Genomic DNA, 13,267 nt, shown 5'->3' with positions numbered 1-13,267 from the left:
TACAGCACCAGAATCCTGCATGGGAGCCGGCTCGAGTCCCAGCTACTCCACTTCCAGTCCAGCTCCCTGCTAATGCATCTGGGAAAGCAGTGGAAGATGGCCCAAGTGCTTGGGCCCCTGCACCCATGTGGGAGACTGGAAGAAGCTCCTGGCTCCTGGCTTCAGCCTGCCCAGTCTCTCTCTTTCTCTCTCTGTAATTCTGACTTATAAATAAATCAAATAATTTTAAAACAAAAAACTAGCACCTTGGGCAAAGAGCCTAAGCTTGGTATTTACTGAGCAGCTCACTCCGCCCTGTTGGGGTTTGGTCTGGAATAAGAAGGCAGGCAGAGGTGCATGGTGGAGATGTTTGTTTATTAAAGCACAGAGTCTGCAACCTGTATTAATCAATACCGTTAGGAAAGCATCTCATTAAAATCGATAGTCCTCCAGAAAAGTATCAATAAATAGGACATTTTCCCTGAAGAGAGCTGTACAACAGATGTTTTGCATAGATTTCTGATAGCTTGATGTGAACGTATAAGGGTCTAGGGGGTGGGAGAGTGGGAAGCCTTTTCTCTGCCAATGGCCCTCTGGGTATTTACAACAGAATTCGCAGGCCATACAAAATGATCTGTTTGAAAACGAGCCTGCTACAGACTGATTGAATTTCTGAGTCTTGCCTGCAGCTGCCTTGCCAGGGCGACAGCGAATGATGTTCAGGGGCGCAGACGGCCTGCAGGCCCGAGGTTCCCCACTCCTGCTAGGCACAGGTGGATAAAGCTATGCGAACACTAGTAAGTGGCTAAACAACTGAGGGGATCAAAATAGAGGGTGGGAGAGGGGTGCTGACTGTTCCTGAGCTGTACCTACAGTCTTCCAAGGCTTCTGCCCTGAATTTCAGACAGCAAGTCGAGAGAGAAAGGGCAACAGCCCACTCCTGTCGGCCCCCGGGCGTCGGGGCTACAGGCACGGCCCCTCCCCCCGGCTCCAAGAGTCTTCTGATTCAACCAGAGAAGTTCTGGAAGACGTCGGCGGCGGCCTCCACCCAGCTCTGGAAGCAGGCCAGGCCCCGTTCTCGGATCTGCTTGCGCCCCCTGCTGGTGATGACCTCCCCGCTCTGTTTCACGATCACAAGCTTGGGGGTGGCCGTGATGTTGTACCTCTTCTTCAGCTCGCTGCAGGAGAGAAGAGGGTGCCAGAGAGTTAACACTTGTGCATGGACACACATGCACGCGCACACACCCACATGTATGTGGAGTGGACACACATGCACACACACTAGTACACATACATGCAGGCACCAGAAGGCAAGGGAGCTCTGGCAGCAGCTGATGTCTCAGCCACTTAGAAGACCAGCACCATGAGTCTTCAACCCACGTGCTGTGAGCGCTCCCTGCCACTGGGGAGCTCCAGCTCCCTGCCAACCGGTGGGCTCCTTTTTTCCTGGTTACTATGGTTTCTGAGCGAGCCCTGTCCCAGACAACTGTCTGCAGCCGTGTGAATGAAAGCCTTGACAAGTTCATTTCTGTCTAGGTCATTCCTAGAACTGCTGTGTACCTGTGCTCCCCACACTGTAACCACCAGCCACACACGGCCGTGGAGGGCTCCAAATGTGCCGAGTGTGCCTGAGGAGCTGGAAGCTCCCATTTTAATTAACTGGTAATTGAAGTGGCCACGTGGGGATGCTGGTACCATGTTGGCCAGCGCAGATCTGAAGCCACAGATTAAACCCAGTATTTTTTTAGATCCCCATCTGCATCTTAAGGGCTTGGAAAAGAGCAAACACATGTGACGGCCACAGTGAAAGCTTTGTGAGTTCTGAACAAATCCAAAGCCTTAGATTCCCTCCAACAATGCGCTGCCCCGCCCCATCCCCCCGCAGCCCCAAGAGCAGCCCTTGTGTGACGCTGTTTTTACTCACTCAGGGCAGGGTGCACCTGCTCCCTCAGCTCCGCCCTCCTCCCCACAACCTTCACCGGGATTATCTCTGAGACCGGGCGGCAGGGGAAAATCCCTGGGCTGCTAACCAGCAAGGGGCTCCCAGGACAGTAATCTCATTGCCTTCAGCTGTCACCCTCAAGACTGAACCTGAGGAGGAGGAAAAATGCCCCTGACACCCTGCGATGGCCACGACTCCCTGAGACACCTCCACGAGGTCTCCCTGCTGCCCTCCTGCACCGGGTCAAAGCCAAACATTCCCTCAAGCAGGAGGGCAGAGGCTCCTCTCTGGACAGAGAGAAAAAGCACAGTGCAAACACCTACAAACAGTCTAACCGGCCATGCCCCGGGAGCCTTCAAGGTCACAGTCTCAAACGGTCACTAGGCCACTTCCTCAGACCATAATAGAATGGAATTGGAGGCTGTTTTACAGAATGGGCTTAAGAAACTGAATGACCCCATGTTACATGTGAAAGAGCCAGGCAGATTATAAAATACATAAAACAACAGGAATACAGAGTCGGCCTTTCTTAGCTCTGCACCTGCAGTTTCACCCAACCTCGGATTACACACACTCCAGGGGACACCTGTGTCAGACTAAGCAGGTGCACACTTTGTTCTCGTCATTATTCCCAAAACAACACAGCACAACTATTCCCAGGGTGTTTACATCTTGAGATGACTTGTAAGGAGGATGACCCTCACCGAGAAGCAACAACCCAAAGAGCATTCTGCAGACAGTGGGCCTCAGCTTAGCTCTCTGGCAGCTCTGGCAAATCAGTGACTTGAGCACGGGGCAGGCCAGCACCAGCTGCATGTCAGAAACAGAAGCAGACCCCCCACCGAGCCGCAGCCCACCAGGCCAGCCCAGCACCTGCACTCCTGACACCTGCAAAGGGCACCCCCTGGCACCTGTCAATGCAGAGTCCCCAGACAACAGTATATGCATCACCTGGGAACTCACTGGGTTCCAACCCCAGGAGCAGCCCCAGCTCGGGATTTTAAAAGCCTCCAGTAGGTCCTTTTCACTCAGATCTGCGGCCCTGCTGGAGGCTCCCAGGACGTCCCATGCTGTCTGCTGAGGCCGGCGCCCCTGACGGCACAGGCCTGGGGTGTGCAGTCCAGCAGCCATGGCCTGATTGTGGAAACCACAGCTCCTCCAGCTTCTGGCTACTTAGCCGTGTGACTGCTGGGACTTCCCTGTAGCCCGATTCCTCATCTGAACCAAGGAGTAACAAAAAGAATTTCAAAAAGAACTATGCAGGAAAACTGAATTAAAAGGTAAGTTTAGGGACAGGTATTCGGCTGAGGTTAAGTCACCACGTGGGACGCCTGCACCCCATAGCAGAGTGCCTGGTTTGTGTTCTACTTCCAATCCTGCTTCCTGCTGTGCTCACCTGGGAGGCAGCAGGCGGTAGCTGAACTACTTGGGTCACCTGCATGGGAGACCCAGATGGTGTTCCAGGCTCCTGACCATTGCACTCATTTGGGAAGTGAACCAGCGGATAGGAAGCGCGCACTCTCTCGCTCTCGCTCTCTCTCTCTCTCTCTCTCTACCTGTAATTCTGCCTCTCAAATAAAAAAAAAATCTTTAAAATAAATAAAATTTAAAAAAACAGTGGGAGAGGCAAACAGCCATGGTCCTCCTCTGAAATCACCTGGGTGCCCTCTCTCGGAGGAGGCACTGAGCTGGGTCCACAGAGAACAGAACGAGCTTTGGAGGAGGCAGTGTTGTCGGCCTGGTGACCCAGGGCATTCTCACCAAAACCCAAGGGCCCAGTTTCCCCTTGTCCTCGGTGCTGACGCGATGCCGGCCCCTCCCAACGCCTGGCACAGCAGCATCCTTGGCCCTGGCGGAGCAGCGTTTCTGGGTTACCATGGCAACTTCTGACTCCAGTCTCCATCTCAGCCAGTGCTGGCTGTTGCCAGGCAAATCTCTCTGAAGTTCACTCTTCTGCTCACTTGCTCCAGTCACCCATCAAACACATGCCCTGTGGGTGCCACGCCCTGGGACCACAGCTGACCCTGTCCTAAGGGCTAGAGAAAGCAGGAGATCCCTGGAAAACTGGAATGAGGAGTGGCCACACCAGATCTGGGACTCAACCAAGAGTCAAACCGATGAGGACAGCAAGGCTGGGGGACCAATTAGGAGGATGTTCTCACAGTTCAATGCTCCAGTAGGGGCCGGCGCTGTGGCGCAGCAGGTTAATCCTCCGCCTGCAGTGCCGGCATCCCATACAGCCGGTTCATGTCCTGACTGTTCCTCTTCCAGTCCAGCTCTCTGTTATGGCCTAGGGAAGCAGTGGAGGCTAGCCCAAGTCCTTGGGCCCCTGCACCCGTGTGGAGATCCAGAAGAAGCTCCTGGCTCCTGGCTTTGGATCGGTTCAGTCTGACCACTGCACCCATTTGGGGAGTGAACCAGCAATGGAAAACACCTCTTTTCTCTCTCTCTCTTTCAAATAGATAAAATAAATCTCTAAAAATAAATAAATAGAAATTTTTAAAAAATGCTCCAATGAGCAGAAAGACAGAAGGATGCAGGAGTCACCGACTCCGGGGGTTTGATGGAAGTGTTGGGTCTGGAGGCCCAGGGAGGCCACAAGAACTCAGGCTGGAGGGAGGCAAGGGTGGAGATGCTCGAGAATCGTGGGCACCAGCACTGGATCCCCACCCCCAGTGTCAACAGCCTCCCTGAGCCACTGTCCACCAAGAAGGAAGCCTGGCCAGTTCGCTTTTCCATCAAACCCAGGTGTCAGCCTGGATTTGAGTGCCCTCCTCTGGGTCAGTGGAGTTGGGGCAGCCCAACAGGAGAGAGAAGAAGCAGGACCTCCCAGGCCTCCCAGGGGTCTGCTGACTTTCCAGAGGATGGGGGAGGGGTGAGCACTGCTGGGAGGCAATCAGAAGACATCGTCACAGAGCGTGTCTCTCCTGGGCAGCAGCCTGTGCCCGGAAGTCCTGCCGCTGGATGTAGATCTTGTTTCTTCAATTCTTGCACAGATGATGAGCTTTACACAAAACACAACTAACAAAACCAAGAGAGACAGGGCAGGATAAAAGTGCATCCTGAGAAAATCCTCTTGGGACAGTGGTGTCTGTCCCCAGCTAAGGCCAAGGAAGGCCCTCGGGCACCTGGCTGGGCAACGGACAGCCCGGCCAGGAGCTTGCATCTCTAGCCAGAAAGCAGGTGCCCCCGTGTGCCCTGCGTGGGGTGCACTGGAAAGGCAAGGTCTGCACAAGTTTAACGACAAGGTCAGGGCTTTCGGTGTCCTCTCCCTGCAGGTGCACCTGCACCATCACCTGACTGCAGCCACCCCAGGGGTAACCAACCCCAAGAGGACTGCACCTGCTGCCTTGACTCAAGTGCTTCTCCAGGAACCCAGTGGACAGCAGGTGATGCGCTCGGGGCTCTGAGGGCTCCCCTCCCTGGGCACCTACCAAGTGGAGCTTCCATGAGGTCAGTATCTTAGTGCCCCCTCCTCCCCTCCCTCCCCGCCACACACAGCATCATTCACAAAGTACTGTGTTCTCCACATAGATGCCTGCAGGCGGCTTTGTGTTTAACTCTTAGTGGTGGTTATCTCCATTCTACTCATGATCTGATTCCATACACCTAGGCTGGGACAAGCAGAACCCAGGACACAGATCCGGCAACTTTCAGAATATGCCACACTCACATGAGGCAGTAACACAGTCAGTGACGTTCAGTCTGGAGAGGGGTGGAGAACAACTGCTCAGCTCACAAACAGAAACATCTCTCCAAGGATGACCACCAAGGGGGCCAGGCAAGAAGCATGGGGCGCAGATGCCTTCACTCCATATGCACCTGTCTGCCTCCCGCGGGGGCACTCAGGCTCCCACCACGTCAGCGGGGAGACAGGAGACAGCAATGATGGGCCCCAGTTAGTCCCCATGCCATGGGGGTAGAGGCTCATGACCTCCTGGGAAAGGAAGTAGACCAGGGCAAGCAGGCAGCCCAGAATCAGGGGAACTAGAGGGCCTGCCTCAGTGGGCATAGCTGTGAAATGGGGCAATAAACCAGACAGCGGGTCCATAACCTGCACACATGGTTGCAAGCCACCAGGTGATGCATCATCACGCCCAGCGATAAAGCAACCTGCCACCGTTGCCCCATGGGAAAGCCCAGAGCCGGGCTCCCCGGGGGGCCTGAGCTCCTGCATAATTACTAGCGCCCCCACCATCTCACCTCCAAAACAAGCATGGTATTTCAAAAACTGTGAATAAGCTCAGTGCCAAACAAGTCATTGTATTTTAAAACACACGGCTTGGGGTGAGTGCTGCGGTGCAGTGGGCTACGTCACTGCTTGGGTGCCCAGATTCCATCTCAGAGCACCTGGGATCCGGTCTCGCCTCTGCTTCGGACCCGGCTTCCTGCTAAGGCTCCTGGAAGGCAGCAGGTGATGACTCAAGTACGTGGGCCCCTGCCACCCACGTGGGAGACTCAGACAGAGTTCCAGGCTCCTGGCTTCAGCCTGGCTCTGGCTACCCAGAGGTTACAGGTATTTGGTGAGTGAAGCAATAGATGGAAGTTATCACTCGCTCTTTCTCCCTCCCTCTCTGCCTTTCAAATAAATAAACATCTAAAACAAATCAAGCACACCACGTTCAGTGATTCTGTAACGAACCCTTTTCCAAAATCTGTCATCCACATCCTGAAGACTCTGCTCACGCTGGGGTGAGTAGGCCCTCACCCACCCCCAAGGCTGGGCAGCTCCCACCCAGGCACACACACACACGCACGCACACACACACATCCTGAAGACTCTGCTCACGCTGGGGTGAGTAGGCCCTCACCCACCTCCAAGGCTGGGCAGCTCCCACCCAGGCACACACACACACACAGCCTCCCACCCAGGCGCGCATACACACACACACACACAGCCTCACACCCAGGCATGCACACACACACACACACATCCTGAAGACTCTGCTCACGCTGGGGTGAGTAGGCCCTCACCCACCTCCAAGGCTGGGCAGCTCCCACCCAGGCGCGCACACACACACAGCCTCCCACCCAGGCACGCACACACACACACTCCAGCCATCAAAATGCCTGCCTTTGAGACAGCTCAGACTCTTAGAAACTGCCCGAAGTAGCTTCCACTCTTTTCCCAGAGGCAGATCTCCTTGTGACTATCAATTTGGGGGTTAATTCCCCAGCTGAAAAACGCGAGTTAGCCTCTGTCAAGTGAACCTTGGGAACTCACTCGGCCACCTACAAAGAGTAGAGCTCAGACGAGGAGCTTTAGGACCTGTGATTTGTTTCATTTTGATTTTGAAAAGCAGGGAAGGACAGAGAGCTTCCATCTGCTGGCTCACTGGCCAAGTACCCCCAACAACCAAGGCTGGGGTACTGCATCCAGATCTCCCGTGTGGGTGGCAGGAACCCAAACACTTGAAGTATGACCGGCCGCCTCCCAGACTGTGCATTACCAGTTAGCTGAACGGCAACTGCGAAGAGCTGGGACTGAAACCAGGCACTGTGGTAGGCGATGCAGAGCTGTGGGTGTCTTAACCGCCCCCTGTGACCCGTGATTTAAACCTAAGTCTGGACTCCCGCACCCCAGCAGACACCCCACCCCGCGCGCACACGTACCCATCCATACTCCCCTCTGCCAATCCCCCCTGCACCCCTTCCGGAGCCTTGTCCCGCAGCGAGGGAAGACCTAAGCTCAGCTTCACCCACAAACTCGAAAATCCAGCACGGAGCGAGGGTTGGAACGCGGTGTCGCCACCTGGACGCCTCCCTCTGCCCAGCTCTGCCCACCGCTGCAGTAATGAACTCCGCAATGACGACGCTTGTACCTTCACGGTTATGAAATTCCATCCCGGTCGGTAAACACGAAGCCGCAAAGGTGGCCGGCACCTGAGTTCCTCCAGTCCCAGAGGCCTCCCCTGACCACTGACCACCGACCCAGAGGAGAGCGCGCAGATCCCCGAGGGTGCTCCCTGGCCAACCTGGTCCCGAAGGGAAGCTCACAGAGACCCGATGTCAGTCCCCTGGGCCGGGACCTGGACAGGAGGGCGCGGCACGGGTGCAGGGGGAGGCCAAGGAGCCCCAGCGCACCCACCCACCACCACCACCAAGGGCCCCACTTACTGCCGGTAGGGGTCGTGGAAGGGCAGCGCCAGCCAGGCGCCGTGCAGCTCGCGCATGAAGTCCAACATTTCCTCGGCGCTGCCGTCGGCCGACACGAAGACCACCTCGAAGGGCGCAGGCCGCGGCGCCGCGCCCACCAGCGCCGTGTAGAAGTCGCAGAGCAGCGGCGTGAAGTCGCGGCTCGGCGCGCAGCGGCCGGCCGCGAAGTACAGCGCCACCACCTTGTTCTGCAGCGCCGCCTCCGCCTCCACCGCCGCGCCCTCGCGGGTCAGCAGGCGCCGCCCGCCCAGCAGGTCCACCATGGCGCTGCGCGGGCGGCCGCCCTCTCCCCGCGCCGCAACGCGCCGGGACCGCTCACGACCCACTCCCCAAGCCCCTTCCCACCTCTGGCTACGGAGGCGGCGTCTGCACTGGCAGAGTGCAGGGCCCGGGGAAACCTGGGCAGCCAGGAAACCCCGGCAACCCCGCGCCCACGCCCCCGCGCCCCGCCCCGGCGCTCGCACGCCCTTTCTGCTGCCCATCTCCGTGCGCCCCGCCCGGCGCACGGACTCTGGGGCTTCCCTCACCGTGCGCGTTTCCCCTCCAGTTCCGCCCCAGACGGCAGCAGGTACCTCTGCGCCCGCTGCCCGGCGCGCTTGAACCTGCCTTGGAGACCGTGCCGCTACCCGGAGGCGTGGTTAGACTTGGAGCTAGCTTGCTCATGGGGACCCCAGGCTCTGTTGTTCCTGGCGTGTTGTCCCCGACACCGGTATCTTGGCGGGCTTTTTCGGGACTTTGTGATGGCCAGGTGGGCTCCCGTTGGTGTTGAGGGGTTACATGTAACTGGTAGTTATGTGGGATAAGCAGATGGTCGTTAATTTAGGTCTGCTAAGCTGGAAGTGGGAGCAACACCTCCAACTTAAGAGGGCTGATCAGAGGTTATTGTCTTCAGACCAGATGTGAGACAGAAAGCCTGCTACTTTTGGGGGGGTGGGGGCAGAGTTAGAGGGAGAGACAGACCTCTGCCGCTTCACTTAACCAGAGACCACATGGGATTGCCGCGTCACAGGCGGCGGATTAACCCGCTGAGTCACTACGCCGCCCCGTGCTAGCTAACAGGTAGCTCGCTCAGGTCCCCGTAGGAATGAAAAAAGGGGCAGAGAACGAACTAAATGCTTCCTTCTCCCCAGAAGCTGCCTTTAGCAACAAGAAACTGCCCACCCCAGCCCTCTGATGAGTTTCTGGTTTTATTCTGAGCATAGCGGAAAAACCAGCCTCACCCTTCCTCACCCTTCTGATGGGTTTTTTGTCTTAGAATGAGCAGGCTCCATAGGGTTACAATTCCGGTCTGCAGGTGGGTTCCCCGCCCCCCCCCCATTGTTAGCTGGCATTCTGCTCCTCCCACAAACCGTGCATTAAAGACCCCGCCCTGGCAAATGTCTCCTGCATTCCTGTCCTGGAGACCTGGTGCTGGCTGCAATCGCTGGAGGCTTCTCACTTAAGTAAATCCTGCTTTGCTTACAGTCCCTGTCCACAGGGAAATTCCCTCACCTGAGACCGTTAAGGGAAGACGACGGCTGAAAAATTATTGTTACCTCGGTTCTTTGTCTAACATGGAAGAAGAATTTCCAAGGAGACGGCAAAGAGATTTAAAAGTATTTATTAGAATCAAAGACCTCCAGCCAGAGCGGCATGGAGGGGGGCTTCCAAGAGGTGAAAACCACAGGGCCCGTGGTAATAACGTTTTTAAGTACAATCTTGGGGACCAAACTGTCAGCCTACAAGGAGGTGGCAACAAAAGACCTGTCTGGCTTGTCCTTGCTATTTTCATGGTAAATTTGTAAATTTGGAGATTCCAAGGAAGGAGGGCAGCCTGTTTGTTCTTGCTAAAAATAACATTTTGGGAAAGGAAGCAAATAGTTTACACCCCAAATTCCATGAGGAATCCATGACTTATCTGTTAACCCATCTGACTCCTCTAAGACCAGAACTGAGCTCGCCTCCATTGCTTGGTAACATAATGACAAAGAGTACACCTGCCAGGCCATGTGACCATCTCAGGAAAAAACTGACAGCCCAGGCTTCTTCAGACAGCAGTGACCATGGATACGGATATGGGCCCTCCGGTTCCCCTCTCCCCTCCCAGCCGGAGCTATTGCTGGGTGCGGGGCTTCCTGGGAGTGGACTTCCTAGAATTCTTCCCTGGACTTCCTAAGGGACCCTTAGTGCAGGGCTGGACAGATTCCTCTAAGCTGCTCCCAGGAGAGGGCTAGGACCCTACGAGGTTATCAAACAAAAGCAATACTTTACATATGTAATTGCTGTTCTGGCTTGCTTCTAATTTTTTTTTTTTCCTCATTCCACTGCAGAAATTCCCGTTTGCTTCACCCTCTCAAACACACGGGCTAATGTCTACGTAGCTACCTCAACAGTTCTGCAACAGTCTTAACATATACGTTCTTCACGCTTTAACAAATGTGCTCTTTACTCCATTACACTTGGTAAATATATTTTACACGTAGAACTTGGTAAATACGTTTTTCTATATACACTCCTGGTACATGGCTTCTCCCATGCCAAGCAAACTTTTTACACTTGGCATGAGTGAAGGCACACCACATGGGCCCAGAAATGAGCTCCACACGGAGGGTTCCTGGAGGAAACTGGGGCTGGTTATATTTGGAAAACCAGCAAGTTAATACTAGGGCAGGCCTGGACATTGCATTGTGAGCAAAGGCAGTGGCAGGGTGAGGCCACGAAGAAAAGTTCAGTCATCAAGATAATGTTGCAATGCAAGGTTTCTTTAAAAATTGAAAATTAATGGGGCCAGTGCCTTGGCTTAGTGGGTAAAGCCACCACCTGCAGTGCCAGCATTCCATATGGGCACCGGTTGGAGTCTTGGCTGCTCCACTTCCGATCCAGCTCTCTGCTATGGCCTGGGAAAGCAGTAGAAGATGGCCCAAGTGCCTGGGCCCCTGCACCCACATGGGAGATCCGGAAGAAGCTCCTGGCTCCTGGCTTCGGATTGGCACAGCTTGGACCACTGTAGCCATCTGGGGAGTCAACCAGTAGATAAAGACCCCCCTCTCTCTGTGCCTCTGCCTCCCTGTAACTCTGCCTTTCAAATAAATAAATCTTTTTTAAAAAGAAAATGCAAAGAGGGCATGGTGAACAACATCATAAAAACTTAGACTGAAGGGAATCAAAACATGGTAATTTGGTAAACTGATGACTGCAGTCTGAAGGCACTTGGAAAACAGCAAATGCATGAGGGCTTTCTCTGAATCTTTCTCACGTGCTGAAGCAGAGCCCTTCCTGGGAGGCCCGCCAGCCAGGGAAGATGGAGAAGCAGATGGACATCTTATCTCCCATGCGTCCTTCTAAGAGTCCACTCATTCCCTGAAAGCACTTAGTCTCCCGTAAGGGACCTATATCCACCTTCCTTTCCTCTATGCATAAAGGGCTGTGAGCCCTGAAATCTCGGCATATCCTTTTGTTCCTGTGATGTGGGCGATCCTGTTACAGCGAAACAGCGGTGGAGAAGATATGATTACCTCGATTCTTTATCTCACATGGAAAAAGGATTTCCAAGCAGACAAGGCAAAGACAAAAGCAAGGTGTATTTAAAAGCAATTATTAGAGTCAGAGAACTCCAGAGAGTGGCCTGGAGGGGGCGCCAAGAGAGGCCCAGCCCCAAGGGGCTGGTGGTGGTGGGGTATTTAAGCACAACTTGGGAGCTGACAATTCAGTTACAAGCCTGGGACAAACCCATCTAAAGACCTGATTTACAATCTTTCACCTTGTCTGGCTTGCTCACAAAAGAGCCATCACACGGGTGGGATACCTGATTTGATTTACAGTAAACTGGGTGTTCAGAAGGGTAGAGTCACCACTCTGGCTATTCTCATGATAAAGTTGGAAGCTCCTAAGCAATGGGGCAGGCACTATTACTCTTGCTAAAGGTAACTTTCGGGGGAAGAAAGCATTTTGCACCCTAAATTTCTACCAGGACCACCCTGACTGCCTATTAACCCATCTGACTCCTCACAATATTATAAGTTAATCAATGTGTACACCCTTCCCCAGTTACTCCGCCAATTGTTGGTTAATTTCAAAAAACCACCTAAGGAAACCCGAGGGTGGGCAGAGTCCCTCCCACCCAGACTGCATGCCCCCTCCTCCCCCAGTTCCTGTCCTGCCCCCTACCTGGAGCTTACCTCCAACAAAAATAAGGCAGGAAGGTACTTAGTAGGTGCTGTGGAAAGAAAAGAAAAGAGCCATTTGGAGGGGCACAATTTAAAATCAAATGGCCTGAGAAGCCCCCTGCTGGTGCTGGCTCTATCTGGCGGACCACGGCTGGGGTAATGTGTTTAGCAGAGCCAAAGCCTAGAAAATGTTGACAGGGGACTGATTGATGCCATACGGGAGCCGCTGCCGGAGCCTCTGGGAAGCCAGGAAGTGATGAATGAGAGGGGGAAAGGCTGAGAGCAGCCCTGAGCTGTGTAAGCCTTGCATATGCAGGTGCTCGGCCGTCCTTAAAGCTCAGAAATAAGGACAATGAAAGGCAGCTAAGCCCCCAATACCATCCACACAGTCTTTTGATCCTTTTGGCTTTTCAACCTTTGAACACAGGGAGCCAAAGCAGCGAGCAGTCGTGTTGGCACACGGTGCCACCCACCCCAGAAGACACCCAATTGTGTGCACAAGCACTGTGTGCAGTTCCTAAGGTGCGGGGGAGGGGGGGGTCTTTCCTGGGGAGAGCAGCCCACCCAGGGACTGTGGTAAAGCAAGGGAGGCTTCCAGGGAGGTGTGATCTGGGAGGACAGCCAGCACTCCCTACCCCCTAGCCCAGCTGTTGTGTGTGTGTGTGTGTGTGTGTGTGTGTTACACACACAAGCATGCACATGCCAGGAAGAGCCTCCTCAATCCGTGCCCGGGGCCCCTGGCTACAGTTCCGCTGATTTTGCTCAGCCTGTTTCGAAGGGCATCGCTGACTCTTCTGGGGCAACCAGTGATTAAAAGGACATCCCCACGGCCTTTCTGGCTACAGGGAACTTGTGCCATCTGCCTCCTCACCCCACACTGCCCCCTCCTTAAGGTGGGATGGGCTGCAGGTGCAGGAGAGGCGAAATGAAGGCGTCTCTCTCCTGCTTCTGCTAGGACCCAGTCTCCCTCTCCATGGTTTGCCAACAGAGCACACATGGAGCACCCACAAAGTGGGGGGGTCCCTGAACCAGGAGCTGGGGTCCC

At 54.6% G+C, this 13,267-nt stretch overlaps 1 protein-coding gene across 1 annotated transcript; it reads right to left on the bottom strand.

Annotated features, from left to right (window-relative positions):
- Positions 1-333: 333 nt before the first annotated feature.
- On the bottom strand, positions 334-8,667 carry NXNL2 (nucleoredoxin like 2). The gene is made up of 2 exons (XM_002708281.5): positions 8,039-8,667; positions 334-1,157 (listed from the first exon to the last, which is right to left on the bottom strand). The coding sequence occupies exons 1-2, from the start codon at positions 8,557-8,559 to the stop codon at positions 986-988; spliced, it is 693 nt and encodes a 230-aa protein (XP_002708327.3). The 5' UTR covers positions 8,560-8,667; the 3' UTR covers positions 334-985.
- Positions 8,668-13,267: the final 4,600 nt, after the last annotated feature.

The sequence above is a fragment of the Oryctolagus cuniculus genome, chromosome 1 (assembly GCF_964237555.1).
Source record: "Oryctolagus cuniculus chromosome 1, mOryCun1.1, whole genome shotgun sequence".
Lineage (NCBI taxonomy): Eukaryota > Metazoa > Chordata > Mammalia > Lagomorpha > Leporidae > Oryctolagus > Oryctolagus cuniculus.
This window is presented reverse-complemented; position numbering and strand designations above follow the sequence as displayed.